The sequence below is a fragment of the Pogonomyrmex barbatus genome, unplaced genomic scaffold, assembly GCF_055798465.1.
Source record: "Pogonomyrmex barbatus isolate J1 unplaced genomic scaffold, ASM5579846v1 scaffold5, whole genome shotgun sequence".
In the NCBI taxonomy this organism is placed as follows: Eukaryota; Metazoa; Arthropoda; class Insecta; order Hymenoptera; family Formicidae; genus Pogonomyrmex; species Pogonomyrmex barbatus.
The window spans coordinates 8,712,218-8,737,241 of record NW_028297149.1 but is presented as its reverse complement, the minus strand read 5'-3'; the positions used below and the strand labels follow the sequence as shown (position 1 = coordinate 8,737,241).

General features: G+C 36.0%; 6 protein-coding genes across 13 annotated transcripts in view; 3 read left to right on the top strand and 3 right to left on the bottom strand.

Annotated features, from left to right (window-relative positions):
- Positions 1–92: 92 nt before the first annotated feature.
- On the bottom strand, positions 93–2,806 carry fy (fuzzy planar cell polarity protein-like protein). Of its 3 annotated transcripts, none has more exons than XM_089081979.1 (6): positions 2,634–2,806; positions 1,735–1,965; positions 1,232–1,624; positions 959–1,156; positions 629–828; positions 93–518 (listed from the first exon to the last, which is right to left on the bottom strand). In XM_089081979.1, the coding sequence occupies exons 2-6, from the start codon at positions 1,810–1,812 to the stop codon at positions 149–151; spliced, it is 1,239 nt and encodes a 412-aa protein (XP_088938105.1). In that variant the 5' UTR covers positions 1,813–1,965; positions 2,634–2,806; the 3' UTR covers positions 93–148. The 3 variants fall into 3 exon arrangements, with proteins under 3 accessions (XP_088938105.1, XP_088938104.1, XP_088938106.1); XM_089081978.1 differs by lacking the exon at positions 2,634–2,806 and adding an exon at positions 2,359–2,627; XM_089081980.1 differs by lacking the exon at positions 2,634–2,806 and adding an exon at positions 2,130–2,352.
- Positions 2,807–2,948: 142 nt separating this feature from the next.
- Rsf1 (Repressor splicing factor 1) lies at positions 2,949–6,407 on the top strand. The gene is made up of 3 exons (XM_011639117.3): positions 2,949–3,180; positions 3,978–4,571; positions 5,289–6,407. The coding sequence occupies exons 2-3, from the start codon at positions 3,985–3,987 to the stop codon at positions 5,314–5,316; spliced, it is 615 nt and encodes a 204-aa protein (XP_011637419.3). The 5' UTR covers positions 2,949–3,180; positions 3,978–3,984; the 3' UTR covers positions 5,317–6,407.
- Positions 6,408–7,188: 781 nt separating this feature from the next.
- Positions 7,189–10,628, bottom strand: Zw10 (Zeste-white 10 kinetochore protein). Its single transcript, XM_025218343.2, has 10 exons — positions 10,489–10,628; positions 10,114–10,316; positions 9,210–10,014; positions 8,993–9,141; positions 8,794–8,897; positions 8,552–8,727; positions 8,260–8,466; positions 8,054–8,188; positions 7,848–7,981; positions 7,189–7,614 (listed from the first exon to the last, which is right to left on the bottom strand). Exons 1-10 carry the CDS (start codon positions 10,523–10,525, stop codon positions 7,402–7,404), a joined length of 2,163 nt encoding a protein of 720 aa, XP_025074128.2. The 5' UTR covers positions 10,526–10,628; the 3' UTR covers positions 7,189–7,401.
- Positions 10,629–11,217: 589 nt separating this feature from the next.
- LOC105427408 (post-GPI attachment to proteins factor 2) lies at positions 11,218–13,016 on the top strand. 2 transcript variants are annotated; one of them, XM_011639115.3, is made up of 4 exons: positions 11,218–11,403; positions 11,641–11,887; positions 11,991–12,203; positions 12,285–13,016. In XM_011639115.3, exons 1-4 carry the CDS (start codon positions 11,218–11,220, stop codon positions 12,410–12,412), a joined length of 774 nt encoding a protein of 257 aa, XP_011637417.2. In that variant the 3' UTR covers positions 12,413–13,016. The 2 variants fall into 2 exon arrangements, with proteins under 2 accessions (XP_011637417.2, XP_088938107.1); XM_089081981.1 differs by having other exon boundaries at positions 11,991–13,016.
- On the bottom strand, positions 12,631–17,265 carry L2HGDH (L-2-hydroxyglutarate dehydrogenase). 2 transcript variants are annotated; one of them, XM_011639116.3, is made up of 8 exons: positions 16,810–17,265; positions 15,628–15,746; positions 14,865–15,066; positions 14,363–14,575; positions 13,877–14,068; positions 13,534–13,805; positions 13,252–13,431; positions 12,631–13,189 (listed from the first exon to the last, which is right to left on the bottom strand). In XM_011639116.3, exons 2-8 carry the CDS (start codon positions 15,708–15,710, stop codon positions 12,994–12,996), a joined length of 1,338 nt encoding a protein of 445 aa, XP_011637418.2. In that variant the 5' UTR covers positions 15,711–15,746; positions 16,810–17,265; the 3' UTR covers positions 12,631–12,993. The 2 variants fall into 2 exon arrangements, with proteins under 2 accessions (XP_011637418.2, XP_088938103.1); XM_089081977.1 differs by lacking the exon at positions 16,810–17,265 and adding an exon at positions 16,572–16,736.
- Positions 17,266–22,653: 5,388 nt separating this feature from the next.
- Positions 22,654–25,024, top strand: part of Trim9 (E3 ubiquitin-protein ligase Trim9) — an 87,925-nt gene continuing 85,554 nt past the window's right edge. The window contains exon 1 of one of the 4 annotated variants that reach the window (XM_089081976.1): positions 22,654–24,446. In XM_089081976.1, the coding sequence (XP_088938102.1) occupies positions 23,958–24,446 (489 nt within the window). In that variant the 5' untranslated portion in view covers positions 22,654–23,957. The remainder of the gene's footprint in view (positions 24,447–25,024) is intronic. The other 3 variants (XM_089081975.1, XM_011639112.3, XM_011639110.3) reach the window with 3 other exon arrangements.

Here is a 25,024-nt window from a genome sequence, read left to right as displayed (position 1 = left end):
TTTGCAAGAATTAAAAATCAACATGTTAAAACATTGGACATTTCTCTGCAATTTGTATAACATTCTAATGAAAAAGACAAATATTAAATATATTAGATTACAAAATCGATATTCTTTATTTTTTATTTTGTATAAAAAAATGCCAAGTCTACCAATATGTTTGCTTATCGCTAAATATCATTTTTACTATCTTTTGACTAATCAGTCTCATGGTGTGAGTAGGTACCACAGATGTGTATAAAACGCAAAGTATATTGTCACCATGTTTCACAGCATGACATTTGTGATATTCAGAACATAAGTACGTTTCCTTCGCCCCGATAAATTTCCAAGCACTTTCGGTTGATTTTTCGTCGTCGTTTTCTTCGTATTCAACCGACATCGCGAATGTTTCAACAGCTTGATGGTAAAATGTTCGCAGGATATCTAATCTATGTGATCCTGTTACGCGATTCTTCGCGCATTGAGAATTTCTACCAAGTACGAATTTTTCTATCTTATAATTTGCCAGTAGAAATCTAAAACATTCGTAAAACACAACAATTGCAATCAGAGATCAATCAATCATTGCAATCAATCATCTAAAATAATTGTTATTAAATTATAAATAATTCTTAGTTCTAATTACCCAAGTGTTTCACTGTCTAAAGAAATCGACGCAGGCAAATTTCGTGGATAATACTGCTCGACGGTGGATAATGCGTCCATACAATTTTTCCAGCATTGCACAGCAAATCTTTCAATTTCTGTTAATTCTGGATTTGGTCCACATAACGCCAGAACTTCTACATGATTAACTAAAGTGACAGATACTAATCTGAAAGCTACCTAAATATCATAGAAATTAAAGTTACAACCGAAGTTAGATGTTAACATTTTAAGATTTATTTTTCAATTTCTAAAATTAAATAATATACATATATATATATATATATATATATTTTTTTTTAATATTTACATTTGGACTTTTGCAAGGTAAAAATACTGGAATGTCTCTCGTGGTACAAATACTTTCAGAAGCAATCGCTATTGTCAATAATTTCCTCTCTACAGGATCCAGTGACCACCAGCCTTCTGTAGCAGCTGCCACGCAACCGTGCACCAGAATACATCCGTATATTGAATCCAGACATTCCATAAACCCTTCCAAACAAGTCTTGAATGCATATTTCCTGAATAGTCATGTGTAATTTTACATCAATTGTACATCAATGCAAGAACATTTCAATACCTGAAGCAAATGACTCTCTGATGATATGATGCATTCTGTCATGTTAATCATATCAGTTTTCGTGGAAATTTTATCTCCTATATCCAAGCAGTCCATTAATCTATCAATAATAGGATTGCAAAAACGTATATCCTTCTTGAGTCTTTCTATATTCTTAGTATTTTTTATCTCGTCAATGCCAGTGAAGAGAACCATTGCACCAAAAGTGGTATCCAGAAATTTGTCCAGTACATATTTTGTTACTCCACTTGCGATTGCTATTAATATGATAGATTGTTCAAATTCCTTCCATGCTACTGTCACATCTGGCAAATCTGTGCTTAGAAGAGTAATGTCCTGAGATTTCAAGAACATATGAACTCCATTAAGCGATGCAATTTTTGAGAATGTCATCTGCAAAAATAATTTTAAGATCTGGTTTTTATACAAAATTACAACGAAATTACAATAAAATATTTTTTAAAAATATATTTATCTGGAAATATCTAGATCATTATACCTACCATATCACTGTCTCCCTTCTGACGTGTGAATAGAGGGATTCCTCCCGAAGAAGTTAAGCACATGACGTGTGCCGACATTCTCTCTCAAATTCGATTGTTACTCAAGTATCAATGCATTTGATTATTGTTATTCAATGTTTTCGACTACTTTAAAATTATATAAAAGAAAACGTCTCAGATTTAGAAATCTATTACATTCTGGTTGATTACACATTCCATGAGCTATGACACCTATCAAAAGATATTTTGTATAATTAATTGACATCATCACATTCAGCTATTTGATATATGAGAAAAACAAAATCTTTAAAAAATTTTTAGACATTTTTCCTATTTTAAGATTCAAATTAGATCATCTAAGTACTTTCAATATTAATTATTCAACACAAAATTACTCTTCATGTTTAAGATTTCTCAAACATTTTGTTTAAATCTAAACTTGAATTTTTTCGATAATTTAATTGGCACAAAACTTGTTATTTCTTTTTCTAGAATTTCTAATTTAGGACTTCTCAAATAATATTTGCTAAGCCTCTAAGGCCCGGTTGCACCAATATTATTTGGGCTTTAAGCGAGACTTAATACATAATATACATGACACATATTATGACATATATTAAATACCACTTAAAATTCAAAATAACGTTGATGAAATCGATCCTAAATGCTTTCTTTTCGTACTAAATTTATTATATTCTCTCTTTTTAATCAAAACCTTAACAAATTTTTTTTATTTTTTAACAAACTTATTTTTTTTCAACAGCAATTAATTAGCACAAAACATATATCCATTTTAATAAAGAAATCTTAATTTTATTAAGTTTTTTGAAGTTTTCCAAATTTCTTGCAATATAGTTTCGCATGAAAAACTCAAGCACAAAGACAAGCCACAAACAAACCTAATTAAGAAATAAAAAGACCAGTTCATATTTTTTTTTTTTTATAGTTATGACGTACGGGAGCAGTTAGTTAGTCTGAAATGAAACTCGTGATTGGTCCGATGCATTTAACCACGAGATTCGGATCGTGTTTCGATTACCCTGCGCTGAAAATCTATAGTATACGTGACATGAACTATAGATTTTCAGTCCAGAGACAGAATACATCGGAACATACAGCCTTGAACGCGAGCCTCGAAGGAAACTGGCAGTTTCCACACGCGCCGGTTTCCACTCTCCGATCCTCATCTAGAACCGTGGCGACAAGTAGCGGCGTCTGGGTTGGAGGCCGCGAGTGCGACCGACATGATTCTCTGTGCGCTGTGAACCCCGGTGAGCCTGTGCTTCTATCGATTGCGCGGCCGCACGACGCACGACTTACGGCGTGCACGTTCTTCTTCGTCCGAGAGGCGCACGTCTCCTTCCTTTGCCCGTCTCTCCCTCTTGCGGATACGCAGCGATCGTCGCAACGAGAGAGGAATCCCGAGACAAGAAGGAGCGGCAACGAGTGAGTAACAATACCCCGCGGCGAGGGGACGACCCTTTCGAACTCGTTGGCGCGTAAACCCAAGTCGCCGCTGTTCGTCCCATCTCGATGATGTTTTCGCGCGCGGTACCCGGATATTCGTGCTATTTTCCGGGAGAAGAGGAATACCTCCGTCTACGAGGAATGATCCAAACTCGTCTGGCGGCTCGCGATGCCCCGCGTCCTTATACCTTATGCCGCGCATTTCAGCGCCAAGAATGAAAATACCGTCATGGCTACGTGTTGTGAATTGTAATACGTATGATTTGTCACGCACTGCCGCTAAGACCGTAACTCCTCTTCTTCTCTACTCTGCGCGCGCGCGTTCATGAATTACCTAGAGATAAAACTTGAAATCCTTTTACCCTCTTTTTACGAATAGGTAGGAAATTACACGAGATATCTTCCTTGTTGTGGAGACAAAGAATGACCTTCCTGTGGCGCACATTGTAAACGCAATTATGCATTCCTGATTGTTCTTATCCGGTTCCGCTTATTCGCGCTCAACTTGTTACTTTATTCGATAGAAAAACAAAGGTTTTTTTCTATGTATCATTTCATATCGACTATCGTGTGACTAACGCTGTGGGATTAATTTTGATATGCATTATAAAAATCACGGAATTAATATGAGTTGATTTAAGAGGTGATTTAGTTCCCTAAATCATCTCTTAAATCAACTCAAGTTAATTACATTAATTTTAGAAACTGTAAAAACTGTCTTGCTTTATTTGGAAAACATTTTTATCATGTGACTAATTATCATATTGTTTTTTTAGGTACAAGATGACGCCCGAAGGGTATACCCGTGTTTACGTGGGTGGGTTGAACGAGAGCATCAAAAAGGAAGACTTGCAAATGGAATTTGAGAAGTATGGCAAACTGAACAAGGTGTGGGTGGCGTTTAATCCACCTGGCTTTGCCTTCATCGAGTTCTTCAATATGAACGAAGCTGAATTAGCATGCTGCAATATGAATGGCATGGAAATTATGGGTGCAAAATTGAGAGTGGAGATTTCTCGGGGTAGAGGTCGCGGGGGCGGTAGGGGTGGTGGTGCGGGTGGTTTCAGAGGAAGTCGCGGGGTTGGCGGTAGGGACTTTGGCTCTCGGGGCGGCACTACAGCGGGTTACAGAGGCAGTACTTACGCAGATTATGGAGGCAGCTATTATACAGGCAGGGGTGGCGGAAGTAGGGGCAGAGGTCGTTATGGAGAAGACTATATGTTCAATCGCAGCAGCGGGTATGTTACGCGAGATGGATATACACAGGACGTCTACGGTGGTAGTAGTGGAGACACTGGCGCCGACTACTACACCGGGAAGGATACAAGCACAGCGAGGTATCGAAGCCGCTCTCCCGCCGGCCGTGGCAGGTATTGACGATACCCATTTAGATTCATTTTGAACTCGTATCATGTTTAGCAAGTCTTATCGCTTGTACAATTTGTGCAACTTAGGAATCTAGGAAAACATACGCTCTAGAAAGAAATTATAAACATTTCGACAGTAGAATCGTAAAAGACATCTCACAACATATATGATTCTACTATCTTCGTATTCACTCATGGATAAATGCAACGTAAACAAATATTTAAGTTTTATATTTGAAAATACGTATCATTTTTGGGAAAAAAAAGATTTTTGGAAAAGACGAAATTTCTTAACTACGCACAAAGAGGTTCTAAGAATATTAGCAATTACACGATGAACAAAAAATTTCTGGTCAAATAATCTGATCGCGTCAAAAACAATGGGTACTGAACAATGGGTAAGAATATGATTGTGAAAGAATTGTCTAGCTCAAGGTAAAAAAAAAACCTGAACTGGCTAATTTCTAAACAACAATGTGGTATACAATTCCACATTTTACGCGAATATAATATTACTTTATGCTTATTTAAATTATACAGAAGAATTCTACAAATTACATAAAAAGATTTTTATGTGCATGAGAGAACCTGTGCTATCGTTAAATATGACAAATTCATTTAATTGCATGTACAAAAATATCAGCTGTCGGCTCTCAGTCAATGGGAGTCCAAAGGGGGCGAAGTAATGTGACAACCTGTTTTGCACTTCCATGTTCACAGTCATCGTCATCTACGTGAATGCACATAAAAGAACTACGCTGCGTCTTGCCAATCTGAACTGCGGGCCGATCAGCCACCCGCCTCGACGACTTCATTTCTGTCCAATCTACACAGCGACCTGTATATATACAAGAACTACCATTGCAGTTTGCGCTGTGCAATGTTTTCCGTGCATTGTACCACTTCCATAGCAACCCGTGGTCGCTGCCGGGGAACATTTTTTATGATTAACAGACTCGATAGTTCCCTCGAAAACATTTTCGCGCAAAGCAAAAGACGCGATAAAACACGAACCGCGTAATTTCTTCAAATGATTAATATTTGAGGAAGTAATTAATATAGGGCTGTAATCAATAGAGACTATAACGCTATTTACACAGAATCATTTTATTTTCAATCGAAACCTTATCGTGGGTTATTTTAGATCTCCTCTTCCTTTACACACGTTTTAGATGCGTAGGATTTTTATGGTCCTTGGTTTACGATTATACGGATTTCAAGACTCATTTGCATATATATAATCTCACGACTGTTAAAATAATAGTAGTATTTTCACGGATTTATTTGGCTTAGCTTCTACTATTTTCAGCTTTTCTATAAGTTTCGTACTACGGTACGACGGTCCATAATCTTGTGAATATCATTCTCACGTATTTAGATAGAAACGTGTGTTCGCTTAACGTTCTATGAATAGTAATGATTTTATATGGAATCGGAAAGGAGACAGTAAATCGCGCGCAACACTAGCCAAATGCAAACTGCTGCTCGCATATAACAATTAATAATTTATTGTACAAGCGAAGAAAGGGAAGGCAGTTAAGCCTTATGAGAATTTCGACGCACAAACCACACAAGATCAAAATCTTGCGATGCCAAAACGATCGCATCTACATGATATATCTTCCACAGTTCGTTTTCTTTTTTCTTTTTTTTTTTTTTTTTTTTATGATATACGTGCGGAAACAGTGCTGCATTTGGAAAGGGATAACCGAGCATCTACTTTGTCATTTTTAGATGCTCGTTAATAAGAAAGTGATAAAAATAGTGGTAATGATGTATATTATCTCCACTGTAAAAGATATGAAATTGGAAATTGAGATATTAAATGATTTGCGCTCACTACTGACCGCCACCCTCTGCCTGTCTGTCTGCCTGCCTGCCTACTTGACTGATTATTTTTTCACAGTTTACAATGACTGTTCACATAATGTCTGACGTTTTTTTTCTCCGTTACTAAACGAATTGTTTTTATCAAATGCAGCTGTTTACTTAATCTGCATCGAGGTTTCCTACGATAACGGTCTACAGAATAATTTTGATATTAGATATGTTATTCTTTTAAATAATATTGCGTTTGTTCTTCGTGTTTTTTAATACTTTAATTGGATGCCTGACGAAAAAGGGAATTTCGAACTTAATCGTTAGAATTAATTTAATTCTAATACAAGCCGTTAGACGAATGCAAGTTTACTGTAAGTTGAAAGTGTTTATAGCACGTAAGTATCTCTATAAAAAAGAAATTTATCATAATAAATATCAATATAATTAGACGGTCACTTAATTGAAAATTAAAGATTATTATCACTTTTTATGAGAAACAAATTGCAAGATAGATTTTTTGACAGAACACATGCCCTATTTTTGATATTAAGTATTTCTTAAATTAAAAAATTTTTTTTAATGAAATTACTTTAAAATATATGATTGATATTGTTTTGCTAAATCGTGTTTCAAATTTAATTTTGTTTAATTTGTTTTAATTTTAACTGCTAATTTTATTTTATCGATATCAATTTTTTAAGCAATTAATATTCCATTTGCAATATCAAATTAATTAAAACATTTTGATTTTTAAATATTTAAAATTCCATATTCTGTATATGTATATCGACAATCAAGATTGTAGTAGTAAATTTTTTATTTTTAATACATAAATTTTTTCATACAAATGTATATAAAATATAATTATATGATTATTTTTTTCTTTAGATATTTCTTTAGATCTTTGATTACATTCAATTCTAACTTGGAATATACACATGTTATATATAACATAAATTTAATTATTTGTTATTTTTTATATATATTTAGAATTTTTATATATATTACATTTTTATCTTATAGAAGCTAAAAGATTAGATCTTCTATCTGTGTTTTGGAATAATGCTCGGATCATTTGTTTGACTTGTGAAGCAGTAAATTCCTGTGCTAATGGCCCTTTTCCATTTCCCCATCTAATTTCAATTTCTTTCAGTGATGCACCAAGTAACTTGATCAATTCCAAAAATTTCCCCCATTTACGAACATGGTGTTGAATTTGTTGATCCTGTAATATTAAAATGCCACTTAATAAGTATATACTTCATTAAACGGAATAATGTTTTTTGTGGTTTAACTTTTACAGGAACCAGTTGGAACACCATTGTCTCGAACAACTCTTTATCACATTATGATATCAAAATGTACAACATTAAATTAATAAAAATTTATGTTGTTAAATTTCTCGTATATATATTCGCTTTTTTCCTCTTTATATTGTCTTTCGTATTATATACTTACAGGAAATATAGGCGGCATTCGTTTTACCACCATATTGAATAAAGTTACCAATTCTGTTGCTACATCAACTGGAATATCTTCAGTAGATATGACTTTTGTCACTAAATCTTTGATCATAGAATTTGTTATACATCCTAAAATGTTAACACATTGAGAATAAATGTTAAAATATAACAAATAAAAGAAGATCTAAGAAATAGGCTAACCAACAGCTTTACAGTAGATATTCATAGGCAAAACATCCAGCCAAACAGTCTTTAATAATTCCAATTGTCTAATACATTGTCTTAGTGCACGTTCGGTACTAGGATGTAGCTGGGCTTGACTTAATCCTGAGAAACCTAATTACAAACAAAATATGTTAACTAAACTTGTTTTAATTTTCTTCGTAGCTGATAGATAAATTATAAACCTGAATCCTTGATGATGTCGAAAATTATGTTTGTTTGATATCTCATGTGATCTAGGAAGTATTGTGACCCAACATCTCTAAATATTATGACTTGATCCGCAAATGTTAAGTTCAATTTTTGTATAATTTTCGGAAGTTTGTCTCTGTATTCATGCGCCAATGTAAGCAAATGATGAGCAAGATACATACAATTGTTGTGAAATAGTGCTAAACATAGTTATGATAATAGCAGTGTAATATTCATTTTATTCATATTAGTATCTGTTCCTCTTATTATACGTATCATTCTTACCGACTTGTTGCGGTATTGTTTCCAAGAACTTTTTATGATGCTCGGGCACTAAACCGGCATACATTTCGAATACATTTCTGCATGTATAAAATAATCTAACGGCGCAAGCATCCGAACTATCACAAGCCTCGTCCAATATTGTTCTCGCTAGTTCTAGCGTTTCTTGTGCATTTTTGCTAAAATGTATTATATTTGATATTTATATTTTATATATTAACAATTATGTTAATCGAATGATGTACCTTATTTGACATTTTGGTAAGTAAAACGACATATCGCTTAACTTCTTTTCGATAGATAGTTCACAATCATTTTCAAGTGCTTTATTTATAAGTTTAGGTGGTTCCTGCAGCAAAACAGAACGAATATAAAAATCCATAGAAATTATAATTACCGACACGTATAATTCTGTTATTTTAATAATAATAATTACATAAATACCTGCGATTCATATCGAATAGAATCGTGCAGATCTTTTTTCATTATATTTTTAGCTTTGGCTAGTAAATCTTGACATATCCTATTAATAAAGAGTTTGTCAATATTATTTGTATATTCTGATAAGAAGAGTTGATCTTCGGAGAGGAATCCTGAAATTTCATATCATTCAACACTTGTACTATAAACATTTTTCAGCTTTAAAAAGTAAATGTAATACCGATTTCAACTAAATAGTTTTGGAATTCGTTAATCGTTTCGACTACAGGCTCAAAATTTTTCATATCCGCATTTGAAGTTGGAATAGTATGGGAGATGCAATCTGTTATCAAACAATGTGACAATTGTTCTAATAGACATAGTTGCAATCTTTTCAGAAATGTTTCGTTATCCGCGACTATCAGATTCAAATGGTGATGGAGAAACACAAAGAGCAATTTTAAATTGTAGAGTACACCCTTATAACATGGCATTTTTTTCTTCTCTGATATCTCGACAGTAAACACTTTCTCTTTGACAACATACACCGAACAATGATCATAAATGATGGGCTTGATTATATAATCCATTAGTTTTGAGGTAAATGTTTCCAATTCATTTTCGAAACTATCCATAATATCTAATCCTTGCATCAATTCCTGTATGTCATCATATTCGGTTTTAATGGTGACAGAATTGATCGTTTTGCCATCCTTGACATTGCTGTTCCAGCAGATTCGATCATTCAAAAGATCAGAGGCTTCCCTCAAACACGAATGAAAGAGATTACAATATTCATCCTTAATTGCTGTATATATTTCGAGATCATGCAAGAGGCTGTGAGGATTATCAAGTAAAGATTGCATCTGCTGTAGAGTCTTAGCAGTATCGACATATTGCTTATCCTCTTTTGTCTTTCTTACAGATACTATGCACTTGTGTAAACTTATCAATTGATGAGAAAGCTGCATACTAATATTGGATTCCTTTAATGCTTGTGAGAGTGTTTTCAGTTCCTTCATCGAACCAGATAGTTCTATTTTAATCTATAATAAAATATAAATATTATATATATATGTGTGTGTGTGTGTGTGTGTGTGTGTGTGTGTGTATCATGCATTTAACGAGATGTTGATATAACATACTTGATCATTTATTCTCTTCTGTAAAATACTGATCTCCTCCAACAATTGTTCTGTTTTTTTAACTAAATGTACATCTCTTGATAACTTTGCATTGAATTCAACATAATTGTCATCCATAAAATCCTTAACTTCATATTCTAATTTCGTTATTTCTTTCTGTACTTCAGCAATATTTTTATGAAGATTTACCTTCTCAAGTTTACCTGTATAGTGAGAAATATTACTCAGAATTACGATATCTCTTGTAAAAATGTATTCAGTTCAATTATATCTACAAAGTTATAATTTGTCTGCATAGAAAAATTAGTTTTGTCAGAGAAAAACTAGAATTTGATAATCAATCATAATTATTCAAACGCAATTTGTAAACATTACCTGCCGTAGCCAGTACATCCGCTACGAACGAAGTCATATTTGGTGATGTGTATCAGAAATCTAGTAGTAAGATGTGAAATGTCAAAATATAGATATTTATCAATCGCACAAGTCTTTAAAAACACACAGTTTCCTGACTGTCTCGAATCGTCGATTATAACCTCAACGCTGTGCCATGCGATCGTAGTTATCAATTTCTAATCTCCTATCGACTGCAGGTTCAAAGTTCAATAAGAAGCAATCGAAAATCGTATCAAGAAGATCGAAATGTTTGACAAATACATACATGTGGCAAATCGATTAAGTTCGTTTAAGTTATTGCATTTTCTACGGCACTAGACATTACAAACGGACGACACAACAAATTTTCAAATGCTTTCAGATGGCATTGGTAACGCGGTTATAAATTATCCCACAAGAGTGATGAAGACAGTCCGATCGATCGGTGGTCCAATGGACTTAACCTGTTACGATGTTGGTTCGCTCGTTGGCGGGCCGGTCTCGCGTATTTGTGTCGATCGTCGATCGTTCCCTGGGGACGAGATGCGAATCATGTGATCGCATCATGGTCGCGTTTAGGAAGATCCGAAGAAAACACTGAGAGGATCCCGTCGTTATCCGCTAATCGAGATGCCAAATCAGCTTGTTAACCTTATCGCGGTGTCATGCATGTTATGACGTAGACAAAAAGAGAGAGAGATATATATTGCAGCCGAAGAATTAAATATCATGAGCAAGCTTAGATTAGGGTCAGAGTATATTCCGTTAACGGAGGACGACATGAAGGCCCGCGTAGTCGTGCCGTTCTCCAAAGTGGCATGGTTCACTGTGCTCTTGCCGTTTCTGGCCTTCCTCTTTTGTGTCGCCTGGTCGGTCTTCTTCAACTTCGAGCACTCCACTTCCACGCATTGTCAGGTATAATTAAAGTCAGTCAGTCGCGTGAGATAATTATGATGATTTCTCTTGGCAAAATCGAAAAATCTTACATAACTCCGAATTACTGTATTTTATATGATGAGTTTCTCGCGCGATTTGCGGAGGAATGCTTCGTAAAGAGATTACGATTATTCAATTACAGCGTTGATTCATCGTATTTTTTAAAGTGACAATCTTCTTTTCTTTTTATTTTTACGATTTCTTTATTTTTTTTAGGTGTACAACTTTTTACCATCCATCTCGGCGGCAATCGGCCATTACAGACCCCAGAGGGATGTCTGGAAGATTGCTATAGCATTGCAAGCGATAGTAAGGACTTTAGTATTTATGCTATATTATCGTTATTACAAGGAATATGTTTACAAATGGGCGCAGTATTTAAGTAATATCGCACTTGTTATGTACGCTATTGAAAATATATCTTTGGTGACACTGAGCTTTTGGACTTCCAATGAGAATTATGGTATGCAAATACTTGCATTTGAAAATTTGCATGAACAAATTGCCTATGAATATTACATGTGATGCATGATAATATTAATTAATATGTCATGTTTTTTTTACAGCATTCCACAAGATGTCCTTCATAACTTTTTTGATAACATCATTTATACATATGTTCTTAGCGTATTATATTATGAGAAGTTGCCTGACTGTTGCAAAAGATTTTAAGGATGCTTCTTTGAAGTGGAAATGGAGATCAATGATGTTGAATGTATTATCTATACTAGTAGCATGTTACTTCTTTTATAGGCATAATAAATATTGCGAGCCTTTAGGTAAGGAATTAATTAGCATTCTTATTTTCATAGCAGCAACTATGCTTCTTATTATCTCAGAAAACCGCCATGTAATTTCAGTATATTCAATGTTCGCTTTAAGCGAATATGGAGTTGTACTTTCAAACATGGGATACCATTTAACTGCTGCGTTGGATTTTGCCACCACGCGTCTTATAATATCAGGAAATAGATTTAGAATTATATAAAATCTTTTAAATCTCATACAATTTTATGCATGTGTATGTATATATATGTGATAATTATTTCATATATTTCAATTTTATTGTATTTGTACATATATTTGAAATCTTTAGATCTTATAATTCGATGTTCCAGTGTAGAAAATTATTTATTAATTAATTTACACAGAGACAAATTGTACTTTTAGAATTCAAGAGTGCATAGTAGCTTTTAATGCCAGATATATATTTATCAATATATTTATTAATATCTAAAGAGATACATTTCATAAGATACTTTAATGCTTAAGAGCATAAAAATTTTGTATGTAATTCTTTTGCTATTATCTTATCATGAGTTATTTCTTAAATATTTATGATTATAATAACTAAAATATTAATGTACATAAAATAGATATACAGATATATATATATATATTTTTGGAGATAATAAATTGCTTAATACAAAAATTATGTGATATATAGAAAAAATCTTATAACTTTGTATGTATAACTTCTTTGGGAATCTTTGTTTTTAAACGCTTCTTCTACTTGCACTTTGCACTTTATCTGAGTGATTAGATAATTATGTATGTCAATTACCTATATTAAAATTTGAAGTCACGATCAAGTTTATCGGCAATAAATTTCGCTATCGCCATAGAACTGGTTGCAGCCGGTGATGGCGCGTTTCGACAGTGCAATACTCTACTTCCAATTTTACCGGTACCTCCATCGAAAACGAAGTCGTCGATTAGTTTGCCATCTTTATCCAGTGCCTGTGCTCTTACTCCTGATGGTCCTCTGTTGATGATTACAGGAGAGAGTCACACGAAGATTATATATACTGCGCATAAAATACCAACCTTTTTACGTCTTTGTACGTAATTTCGGGAATAAATTTCTGAAGATCTTTCACAGCCAATGGGTAGAAAATTGATTTTATCATCTCCATGCAGCCTGGTAGGAAATATCGGAAGCAGAATTTGTATAAACCAGGGAATTTTGCCATCTCTATGCAGTCTCTTATGTTTATGTCAAACCAACTGAAAAAATAACAATTTAAAAATTTCCTCTCTTCTGTGTACTTGCAAGTGTTATTCAATTTTGTATAGATTTAAGTAATATTTTTTTGTAATGATTGATACCTGTAGCCTTCTCTAGCTAATGCGAGAACAGCGTTAGGACCCAACCATATATCGCTGTTCATTCTGGGTGTAAAATGCACACCGAGGAATGGGAATCTGGGGTCGGGCACCGGGTACACATTGGTCGTGCAGAGATGTCGTTTATTTTCGTTTAGTAGAAGATATTCGCCGCGAAACGGTACTATTCGCGGACTTAAATCGCAACCCGTCATCACCGCCAAACGATCCGAATGCAAACCAGCGCACGTCAGCACATATTTTGTAGGTATGCACTTCAAAATAGAAATTACGTTAAATAATTAACAATACGCAATAAGATGTGACTTAATGAAGAAAATCTTACTCGGTTTTTCGATTGGACGACTATGGGGACTAGTTGACTTTTCGATTTTGATTCCGTCATCTCCGCGAATCCGATTACTTCGAAATTGAGAAAAATGTCGCCCTTCATTTTTTGAAATTGTTCGGCAAAGGATTTACACACGACCGTCCAATCCACTATACCAGTCCACGGTGACCATAAAGCTTTTTCTCCCTAGAAACGGTATAATTTGACTTTTCGCTTCTCATACATTATTTACGATGCCCTAAAACCATTGCACCTTTTATGTACGGCTATAAAATTTTTATGTGTCATATTAAGATATAAAGTACAATGGCATAACAGAAATTAATTTTTTATTAAAAAAAGATTTATTTCGACAGATTTATCTGGCGGGAAAAAAATAGCCTGATTAAAACCTGGAAATAAATCTTTGAGACATTAACACCGCAAATTTTTTATGCAATTTCTACATTTAAATATGACCATTCTTTTTTATCGTTATACCTTGCACTTGGGTTCGTATTTTGAAATGCAGTCTTTCTCAATGACTTGTAGATCAGGCACATTATTTTTCATTCCTCGTTCGAAGAGATCATCTATCCTCTTAACTTGTGTTGGGTTTTGAGCGACAATCAACTTGCCGATTTTCTTGTGAGGTATGTTATTCTTGCAAAAGTACTCGTACGACAGTTTCAGACCTTCCACACAAAGTTTCGCCTGCAAGCAGTCACTGTCAAATCACGAGCATTCTGATGTGTAAATAAAAATTGTTTTTAGCAATATTGTGAGGATAATCAATTTCTGATTAATTTTCTATATTTTGTAAATTTTAATTTTTGTCTTCAAAGCCTGTGTGACATATTTTTGCGTTATGTATTAATATAAAAGAATGATAACAGTTTGTGCCATTATCACATTTATTGCTTATAGCATCCTGTTTATCTTATCGCAAGTCCAGTGATAAGGTCCGAGCTGCAAGAAATTACATATTTATTTCAGAGTTTACCTTCATGCTTCCAGGAGTGTAATAAATGCCGGAGTGCACCACGCCGCTGTTGTGCCCCGTTTGATGCATGGCCAGTGCGTTTTCCTTTTCCACGATGGCTATTTTCATATTCGGATGTCTCATAATCATCTCGCGGGCGGTCGCGCAACCGACGATACCACCGCCCACGATTACCAGGTCGTATGCGGTGCATGTGCATGTGCTGAAAATTCCGTTCACCTGAATCTGACTCTTCTTCATTTTGAGGAAAATAACGAAATCTCGTAGACTTTTAGGCGACATAGAATACCAGGCAATTCGCTTCAGCGCTGAGTATTTTTTGATATATTTTCAAAGACTTATAATTTGCTCAAATAATAGTATAAATAATAGTTCGCAGATTATGGTAGAAATACATGGAAATGAAAGATTATGAAAAAACATCAGTAATTTAACAGAAAATGTTTTCAATGGACAGAGTAAAAATTTTTACGAGTAAATCTGCACACAACGAAGGTATAATCTAGTATCTATGTAATACGCATCAATGTTCTCTGCATTGAGTAACAAACTTTGTAGCTTCGTGAAGTACGTGAGATGTTTATTAATCCAGGACTAAAGCTTATTATCAAAGGTTCGCCAGAAGTTTGGATAAGAACTTAGCAGTTCCGTGCTGGATTAAACGGCGCTTATTATTAAACGCTGTCATTCAACGGGACTTTAGGGGATGGCAGTGTGTTATTCTAGTACTTGACGCATGCAGATCCTGCAGAAAGATCGATACCTCGTGGTAGATTGGTGACGACATAAATAATCCAACCGCGATGCAGTCTTCTTGGTTAGAGTTGTTATCACGTTGGCTCTCATTATGCCGATATGTTGTCACCTCAGACTATACGTCCTCTGCACAGAAACATCACAATAGAGATCACGAAATTAGTTTTTCAACATTAATGTTAGATAACTATGCTTCAAATGCGTATTATTTCAATCTCGACGATTAACATTCAATTTCACAATCTCTCTCTTTCTTTTTTTTTTACAAAATTTGATTTGTTGACTTTTTTCGAAATCGAATTTCGATCCCTGAATTAATAAGAATTAATGTGACTTAATAAGAAGTGAATAAGAATTACACGTAATTACACATTATCAAATAATAATCGTGCATAAAGTTAATTTTTGAGAGAAATTTTTATATTTCGAAAATATTTCGAAAAATTTTTATATTCGAAAAAGAAAAGTTTTTAAATATTATTCTCTCATTCTTTTCTTCTTTTTAATTATTTCATTCTATCAAATCAGTAATATAAATTGCAAATATATATAAATTTATAGTATATATATATATATATATATATATATATAAAATATATATATTTTATCTTTTATATATATATATATATATATATATATATTTATATATATTTTGTTTTTATTAAGCAATAATAATAATGATTAATTTTGAAGCGAGACTTTTATATCAAGGTTACATACAAGAAGTAAAATCTTGAAAAGTTTTTTTTTTTAATTATTCCTTTCCTTCTTTTTCTTAAGTATTTTATTTATTCACTCATCAGTGAAGATAATAAAACTTAATATAAATGCAAGAATATATTATAAAACAATCACGCATAATTATGCATTAATTTTGGAGCAAAGTTTCTATTTCAACTATTATACTTCAAGAAACATTCGATGTAAAAGGAGATTTTTAAATTATATTACTATTTCTTTTCCTCTTCTCTTACTTCGCTCATGCGCATGTGAATCACGTGAGTCAATTACATAACACTCAATTGCAGCAACATATATAATATTTATATTGTTCTATAGATTGATAATTTATACACTTGCACATATTGTAAAGTAAAAAATTAAAACTTAGAGAAAACTTATCAAAAAAAAAAAAAAAGATAGAGATAAATGGACGATAACAAAAGGACGAGTTCACAAAATGGGATACTTGTATGTCACGATGTTATTCTCGGAATACAGCGCAGAATTTTCATGAAGGCCGTCAAGGTGTTATCAGATGTTAAGTGTTCGGGTGATACGAGATTGCACATTTGATAGCGCTTTGCGATCTGTCTTCATCCCGTGTCGCGAACAAACAGCTGTGAATAAATACGATATTTTACACGTTGTGCTAAAACAGGTCGACTCAGTGACGGCTATAGACTGGAACTGCGGGCGAATGACCGATCAATAATTAATCGGCAATCAGAGTAATCACGAAATGGAAGTTCACTGCCGTCCTCATTGGGGAGTCGTCACTTCGATTGATTATAAAATTATAATTTTCTGATTAATGATTGACGATTTCATTATGATCAATTATTATTTTAGCTTCATTTTACTTCCATTATTTATGAAGCTGGTGATTATCGATTAGTAATTAATTATAATTATTAATTATTGTCCTATACACTTCCTCGTTCTCTTTTTTCCTTTCTCTTTTACATTTTACATCTAGATCCAGCATAAATAATAACTTCATTTTTGGGAGATGTAAAAACATATTTCGCATATTTATCGAATTAATTTAAGTTTAGAAATTTTTCGAAGTAAAAATAGTTTAGATTGACTTTAATATTTATACTTTTAATATTCGAGATGAAGTTTAGGCCCACCGTTTTCTTTACAATTACATCGATTTTTCAAGCTGATAAAGTTGATCTCCGGCAAGTGGCGCCTCTACGCGACGACTTTTCGATATATTTCAGTCGACAAAATTTTCAAATGGTTTTTACTTGTTATTCACTCCTTCGCGTTCGCTTATTGCGCAAAATGCACGTTTATGTGCATAAATAACACGTGTTAGTCATGTCTTTTGTACGTCTGTTGTGTAACACGAATGAAGAATAAATGACCGAGTTGGTGCTGAAGCACGTAAATTTCTTTCACAGTTTCTTCGTGCATTTAATAAAACTTCTATGTCCATTTCTATTAATGTAAGTTTCTAATAATACAGATAATCTAGATTTTAATCTCGGTGTAATTTATTTTATTTTTTTTTTATTCTAAGAATTAGAAAAAGATAACAAGTGAATTAAACCGAAATTATTAATAATTAATAGATATTGGCAGAAAGAGATTAATCATATAACTTCTTTCTTCAATCTTCTTTCTCTTCAACAAGATTACACACTGAAATATCTATATTCTTTTTGCATAAAAAACGTGCTACTAAAAGAAATCCGACATATCGCAATAATTTCAACTATGAATATTCATTTCATAATGAAATGATGAATTTATTAACTTATTCTCGCCGCGATGATATAAAAAGAGTGGTAGATTCTCGAAGCTGAATTGTACATTAATGATCTCTATAATTTGATTGCCTTGAAATATCGCAATGATGAAAGAAGTTACGAAATCAAATAACCAGGTGAAATCGATAATAGTCGCAAATCGAATGGCCGATGGTGGAAACGTTTTACGTTCAGCATCGAATTCGTCACTGGACCAAAACGAGAATAGATGTTATAGATGCGCGCTCGCCATTTTGGGTCCAAAACGTGATTGTTTCATATCGCGACAATAGAAATCTCAAAATAGACATCTCGCTTTAGACGGAACAAAATGGTCGCGCGTGAGTTTGCTGGTAAACGTGGCGTTAAATAGAGACGAGGATATGGGCCATGGGAAACGTCGTGCACTCTCGCAAGTGTTCGAGGCCGTCTTTGCTACTATCGCTGCGGTTTCGAAACAGCTTTTTTTCCAGGTGACAAATGACCGTGTCAGCAAGCCGGCGTCGTTTCCTTTGGCAAACAGCGCGATTACGCGGCCCCGTGAAAATCAATCAATGCACTATTAGCGCGTTAGTGTGTTATCGGTAATATGTTCTCTCTCGCCTCCATCTCCCCCCCCCCCTCTCTCTCTCTCTCTCTCTCTCTCTCTCTTTCTTCCTGCATACGTGTTCCCATAACATTTTGTGATAACTGTTGCATTAACAATGCTTTTTTAATTCACTAGAATATTAATATATTTAACTCTCTAACAATGATTTTCTTTTCTTAATGTTTTGCCCACATATGATAAGATGCAATTTCGAATATTGAATATATATTTTCATTTTTTGATTATATTATTTTATTTGATTATTTCATTTATTATATATATATATATATATATATATATATATATAAAATAAAAAATATTAAGTTTAATAATTAGAAAGTTTAAAATTAAATTAGTTGATACGTGAATATGAGAATATAAGAAACAATTGTTGATTTGTTAAAATAAATCTTTTAATTTCAGGAAATTATTCGAAAATTTATCGCAGTATATGCAATTCTGAATATAGAATTATCAAATACAGGCATTATCAAATTGTCATATTACTAAATTTATCACTGGTATTTCCAAATTATACATAGATGACAGATATTATTCCGTAATTATATTGAAAGAGAAAGGTTCAAAGATTGGAATTGAAAGTGATAAATCTGTTTTCAATAATGTAAATATAATAATACAATGAAATATTCCGCGAAATGATATATTTAATAGTATGGCAATTTTAAAGAAAATGTGCTTATTTTTGCACGAAAAATAATTTATTTCTGATTAAAAAAAGAGGAAAGGTTTTCTAACATAACTTTGAGATCAGGATTATCAATCTTTGTACCTTGAAAATTGGATTTAAATCTTATTTTGTTCAGAATTGCACGATGTATGTATGACATTGTATCATCATACCTATGTTTCGCATACTCCTATCACAATCATATTTTATACTAAGATTACAAAATTTACTTACATAATACATCAATATTTACATGTGTATATATTAATTATACACATGTAAATACACATCTTCGGAAGCTATGTGAAAGTAAATTTTTGCAGAATTTCTAATAAAAAAATTGAAACGCAAATCGAACTGTCTTCACAACCTATTAATAGTCAAGAAATATTCTGTACTTTTTACCGCGTCAATGATGTCTTTTTAATGGCGCATGAACCTCAAAGCACTCGGCTTGACCTCGTAACATACGAGTTGTCGTTACACACGATATCGAAAGAAACGGAAGAGGATGACGACGACGACGACAACGACACAGTAGATATTGTTTCGCCGAGGTTTCTCGCGGTGATAAATGACCGTGTCCACGTTTCTCGGTTCCTCGGTTGTACGAGGATATATGAACGCGTACGAAGTCGGACGGTCGAATGGTCGAAGAGTAATTGGCAGTTACGCGGTGGACGTAATCCAATTTATCATTTGGCGAAGGAAACGGGAGTAATATCTCCGGGAGAGATAACGTGGGACGCGCATTATGTTTAATCGCGAAAGGAATACGCACAGCAAAAATTCCGAATTGTCCGCACAGCGGGGATGTATTCAGAGACACGTCTATCCATAACGTTTTTGCCACGTTTTCGCGCGAATTCCTGGCTTGATTTGCTAAAAATCGCTCTTCGACTTTGATCGCCTTAATTAACTTATAAGAATTATTAGCGAGCGAATGGTTTTTAAGTAGAGAGAAAAATCGATACACGGGTTATCTAGAAGTGATCCTGTAGACTGAACGCGTGACGGTAGAGAGAACACCCTGTATCAAGCCTGCCCGTTATTTGTATCGCGCGCATTAATAATTCATCGTTCTAAAGCGCAACTCGTGCGCTTTCTAAGCAACGCTCTTAATCCCACCATCCATAATCTGTACGCTCGTAGTATCAGGAGCATTATTTTCAAGGCGGGCGCGCCCGCGCGCGTGGCCAAGCGGAGATATAAATAAACGATCGCTTAATAGCGCTGGCACGGTGCCCGATAAACAATTTCGATGCCACGGTGATCCGTGGTGGTGGTGGTGGTGGTGGTGGTGGTGGTGGTGGTGGTGGTGGTGGTGGTGGTGGTGGTGGTGGTGGTGGTGGTGGTGGTGGTGGTTTCGCGATATTAGCGGTAAGTTTCGTTATCCCGTTCCGCGGAGCAAATCGGGAAGGGGGAGGGTTGCATTACGCGAGCGCGTTTATGGTTGAATTTCACGGAAGTTTATCCGCGCGCGCCTTCTTCGGGGTCGTTCACCCGCGCGAACGAACGAACAAACGAACGAACGAACGAACGCGAATCTGACAGTTTGATCGGAGAAGAAAAGTTTTCGGCCGCGTTTAAAATCGCGGGCGATCGCGACCGGCTGTACCGCGTTGCGGATCGTGCCGCACCTGGCCTGCGGTATTATATCGCGCCGGATCTAGGATCCCTGCCCTTTCCAACCCTCTGCCCATTGTCCCGCTCGCCCTTCTCCTACCGGAGAACCGGAATCTCTCACGCATCTCTCTCGCCGTGACGGCAAAGAACTGGCTGTCTTTCCGCTTTATTATCTCGTACGTCAGCGAAGATATTCCTGTCGTAACGTCGCGAGACGGTATTGTCGCGAAGTTACTTGCGGCCTGTAAAAGAAGTTATCGCGGATACATCCCGCAAGTGCTTCATTCTCGTTAAAACGATTTCAACGGCAACGACTTCGTTGAAGTGAGAATGTCTTAACTTTTATTCAAATGACTGTTTTCTCCTCCCTGTCGAAAGAAGCGACGGTCTTGCCTTGTAATGGTTACTCGCAATCTAAACTTTTCGTAATTGGACATTGAAATACTTTAAAGGTACTTAAGATACATTATGTAAGGTCGATGAAAATCGCTCATCTTCTCTCCGCAAAAGCATAAATATATTTAAATATATTTAATGAAAATATAACTATCTCAATAACATAGAGTTTGAATATATTCGAAGGATATCGTATAAGTAAATTTAAATTCCTTCTGTATATTCGAGACATGCATTATGTTATACACGTACAATATAAATATAATATAATTTAATACAATATAAATATTATATTAAAAATACTTACATTCAAGTTTTTTATCACCCAAAGACTATATCTACGTATTCAGCATAAGGAATGTGTATATTTCCCAGATACATTTACTATATATTAGAATATAATCTCAATACATATTGAGAAAAAGAAATAATTGGATGTACTCAATATATTTTTTTATCAATATATTTTTAATATAATGTATATCTCAAAAAGGAATGTAATCTATTTCGATAATATCCTTCGAATGTCTCACAATCTACATGTCTTGTAAGGATAAGGTAATATATAAAATATAAGCTATAAAAAAAGAATAAGATAAAATATAAGTACGAATATAATTAATAAATTAGAGTATTAGCTAAGAATTATTAGTAGATAAAAGAATAATTAGTAGATATCATTAAACATGTATAAATTTGTTTTGAAATGAATTTTACGTGTTCAATTCTTGAATGGCCTCGATATAGGTGCCTTACGCAGACGCGTCCCTGAAATATGCGTTCAGAGCGTGAAACCGGTTTCATATGGCAAGTAATTTCACAATATCATAGTTATGCGAAAATAAGACTTATATAAAAGAGATGGATTCTCATTGGAGACGAGAGCAAAATAGAGACATAGATGGGAATATAGACGTTTGAAGGCGTTATTAAAAAAATTGCATTACTTATACTTGCAATTAAATTTTGAAAAAATTTATATGCGTACATATCTTCTGTTATATAATTATCTTCCATATTTTATATAATTTACTTTTTTATTAAATAGCTTTATGTGCTATTTATCAATAGTGTTATAAAAATAGATGCTCATCTCAAAATACATTTATGCATCGTAAAATAAGTCCTATAAAATATTTCTTTTCTAATGAGTATGTTGTTTAGAAGAGAAGTTGTTCTTTTCTAAGATTATGTAATTTTTACTATCCTTTTTCGATTTTAATGTATCTAAAAACGAACACGGAAGTCTTACACAGAGTTTGAGAGATACAAGGAAGAGGACTGAAGACGATGCAGGAGACTGAAACAAGAGTTTGGGAACCTCTGCTATCGTATACGATGCCTCTCGTTCCCCCGTGTGATCACGCTCCTGAGTGTGCGTGGCCGCGGTGCGCGACGGTTCTTTGACTCGGTGCCGGGAGTCAGTCAACCCGGTGACGGCTTCCAGGCTGCGTGCTGGTCTCTGCCAAGCGTGGTCCTCGGTGCTCGGAGCCAAGGTGGCGAACGCGGGTCCGCGTGTGCGTACGTGCGTACGAGATCGGCAAGTCGGGTAACGTGCGCGGGATTTATCGAGGATCAACGAACGACGATTCGTCGGCGATCTCAAAGCCGAGATCGTTGCACGTGGGAAAACCCGACGTCGGAGGGAACTTTCGGGCGCCTGCTCTGAAAATGCGAAAAGCCCGCGATGCGCGCGGTCGACAGGTGACACGTTCACGCTGAAGACGCGAAAGAGTTAGCGTCCCCCAGTACTCGCAGTGTGCCTCGCAGTGTGACGAGACGAGTGCGTCGTTCCGCTTCCTTCGAAACGCGATGCATCGTCAACGAGCGTGACGGTAAGCGGATCGAGGGATTTTTCGGCGCGATCGATACGCGGTCGGACCGTCGCGCGTGAGCCGATTGTGGGATTCAGTGGGATCCGCTTGTGGCAACGAGAACGATGAAACCAGGAAGCGCGCGTGTGATCTCGAGGTCGATCTAGCCGTATAAGCGATAGATCAACCTTCTTTCCCGGCGTCCCACGCGCGTGCTTTGAAATCTCTCTCATCTCTTTCACATCGATCGCAAGCAGAGGCCTGCTTATGATTTATGTTCCGCAACGACTGTTTTAAAGAGAATCTATAGGACCGCTCCGTCTCATTGGATTCGACCGGATCTTCGGCTTCGGAGGCATCGCGGTTTTTACGAGAAACGCGCTTTCCCGATAGAAGAAATCATCCTGTGAGTGTCATCCTGCACGAAGTAGTCGCACCGTTCGCAAGAAAGCGCACCTTGACGAATCTCTCGAGTACCTTCGCTCTTTCTGCGTTCTACCGCATTCTAAACGCGAAGTGCGTTTGATCTCGGCGCGATCGGCGATTGGTGATCGGTGAAAGGAGACCAACGCGGGGACCTTCGGCGCCGCATCCGACACCGTCGCCATCCGCCATCCTGACGGAATCCTGCAGACCCAGAGAACGCAGAGGCGGTCCGAGCTGCCGCGGCTCGAGAGGATCCACGAGGAATTCCCCACGGACACCAGGACGATCGCCAGACGACGTACCGCCGCATCCGCGATGGAGGACGAGCTGCGGTGCCCCTGCTGCAAGGAGCTGTTTGTGGAACCGGTGCTGTTACCCTGCTGGCACGCGCTGTGCCTGGCCTGCGCGGTAAATCTGCAGGCGCCGCCGGACTCTCCGCCGGAATCCACCGCCGACTCGTCCAACGCGCCCGGCTCCGATCAAGAGGCCGACAAGCTGTCGATCCTGTCGGAGACCGACTCCGGGGTGGTTTGCAGCAGCACGTCCACCAGCTCCCGGCCGGGCAGCTACGTCGGCACCCCGGGGAACGGCGGCTTCCCGCCGTCCGGCGGTACCCTCTGCCTCTCGTGCCCGGTTTGCCAGAAGACCGTCTACTTCGACGAGGGCGGCGCTCACAATCTGCCCAAATACCGCGCGATGCAGCACATCGTCGAGAAGTACCAGGAGTCGCGGAACTCACGGCTGCAGTGCCAGATGTGCGAGGGGGAGCCGCGCGATGCAACGGTCGCGTGCGAACAGTGCGAGGTTAGCGCGAGATGCCTGTTTGTATGTACGGGGAAATATGGTCGGGGATTGACAAATAGGGGGGGGTGGGAGACACGGATAGCGTGAAGAGAACGTGTTGTCGCACCGCGAGCGTGATTTTTTTCAGAGCTATGCTAGAACGCGTCAGATTAGCGCGAGATTAGGGACTTGACGACTAAATGAGATTGAATGAGATTTATAACGCGAAAGTAATGGCAAGGCATATTGAATGTGTAAGATCTGGAATTTCTGACTGGAATTAAACGGTCACTCGAGTTAAAACGGAGGAATAATTGGAATTGTTGGCACGTTAATATCGATCAAATCTTCTTCGTTTGCGAACGTGGCATATGTACGTTTAATGAGAATCGAAAACTTTGCAGAAATGGCACGATGAGCTTTTAAATAAAAATTTTGCTAGTTATTAAATTACATTATTTCACTTTTATTTTAATTTTATTAATGAATAGGGAAACAAGAAATTTTAATAGTTTATCATAATTATGAATTATTCCTTTACTTAATCTTTACAAATATTTGAAGAAGATATTTTTCAAATACTATAACTAAAGAATTAA

Bases quoted from the DNA above. Each gene is read 5' to 3' on its own strand.
- fy (XM_089081979.1), bottom strand. From the start codon at position 1,812: ATGTCGGCACACGTCATGTGCTTAACTTCTTCGGGAGGAATCCCTCTA. The intron at 1,625-1,734 runs GTAGGTATAATG...TTATTTTTGCAG, and splicing joins AGAAGGGAGACAGTGATATG to ATGACATTCTCAAAAATTGC. The intron at 519-628 runs GTAATTAGAACT...CGAATGTTTTAG, and splicing joins TTAGACAGTGAAACACTTGG to ATTTCTACTGGCAAATTATA.
- Rsf1 (XM_011639117.3), top strand. From the start codon at position 3,985: ATGACGCCCGAAGGGTATACCCGTGTTTACGTGGGTGGGTTGAACGAG. The intron at 4,572-5,288 runs GTATTGACGATA...CCATGTTCACAG, and splicing joins TCTCCCGCCGGCCGTGGCAG to TCATCGTCATCTACGTGAAT.
- Zw10 (XM_025218343.2), bottom strand. From the start codon at position 10,525: ATGACTTCGTTCGTAGCGGATGTACTGGCTACGGCAG. The intron at 9,142-9,209 runs GTATTACATTTA...ATGAAATTTCAG, and splicing joins AAACTATTTAGTTGAAATCG to GATTCCTCTCCGAAGATCAA. The intron at 7,615-7,847 runs GTAAGTATATAA...TTAATATTACAG, and splicing joins GAATGCCGCCTATATTTCCT to GATCAACAAATTCAACACCA.
- LOC105427408 (XM_089081981.1), top strand. From the start codon at position 11,218: ATGAGCAAGCTTAGATTAGGGTCAGAGTATATTCCGTTAACGGAGGAC. The intron at 11,404-11,640 runs GTATAATTAAAG...TATTTTTTTTAG, and splicing joins CCACTTCCACGCATTGTCAG to GTGTACAACTTTTTACCATC. The intron at 11,888-11,990 runs GTATGCAAATAC...TTTTTTTTACAG, and splicing joins GACTTCCAATGAGAATTATG to CATTCCACAAGATGTCCTTC.
- L2HGDH (XM_011639116.3), bottom strand. From the start codon at position 15,710: ATGAGAGCCAACGTGATAACAACTCTAACCAAGAAGACTGCATCGCGG. The intron at 14,576-14,864 runs GTAAACTCTGAA...GACTGCTTGCAG, and splicing joins ACACTCCTGGAAGCATGAAG to GCGAAACTTTGTGTGGAAGG. The intron at 13,432-13,533 runs GTATCAATCATT...TTATTTTTTCAG, and splicing joins TTAGCTAGAGAAGGCTACAG to TTGGTTTGACATAAACATAA.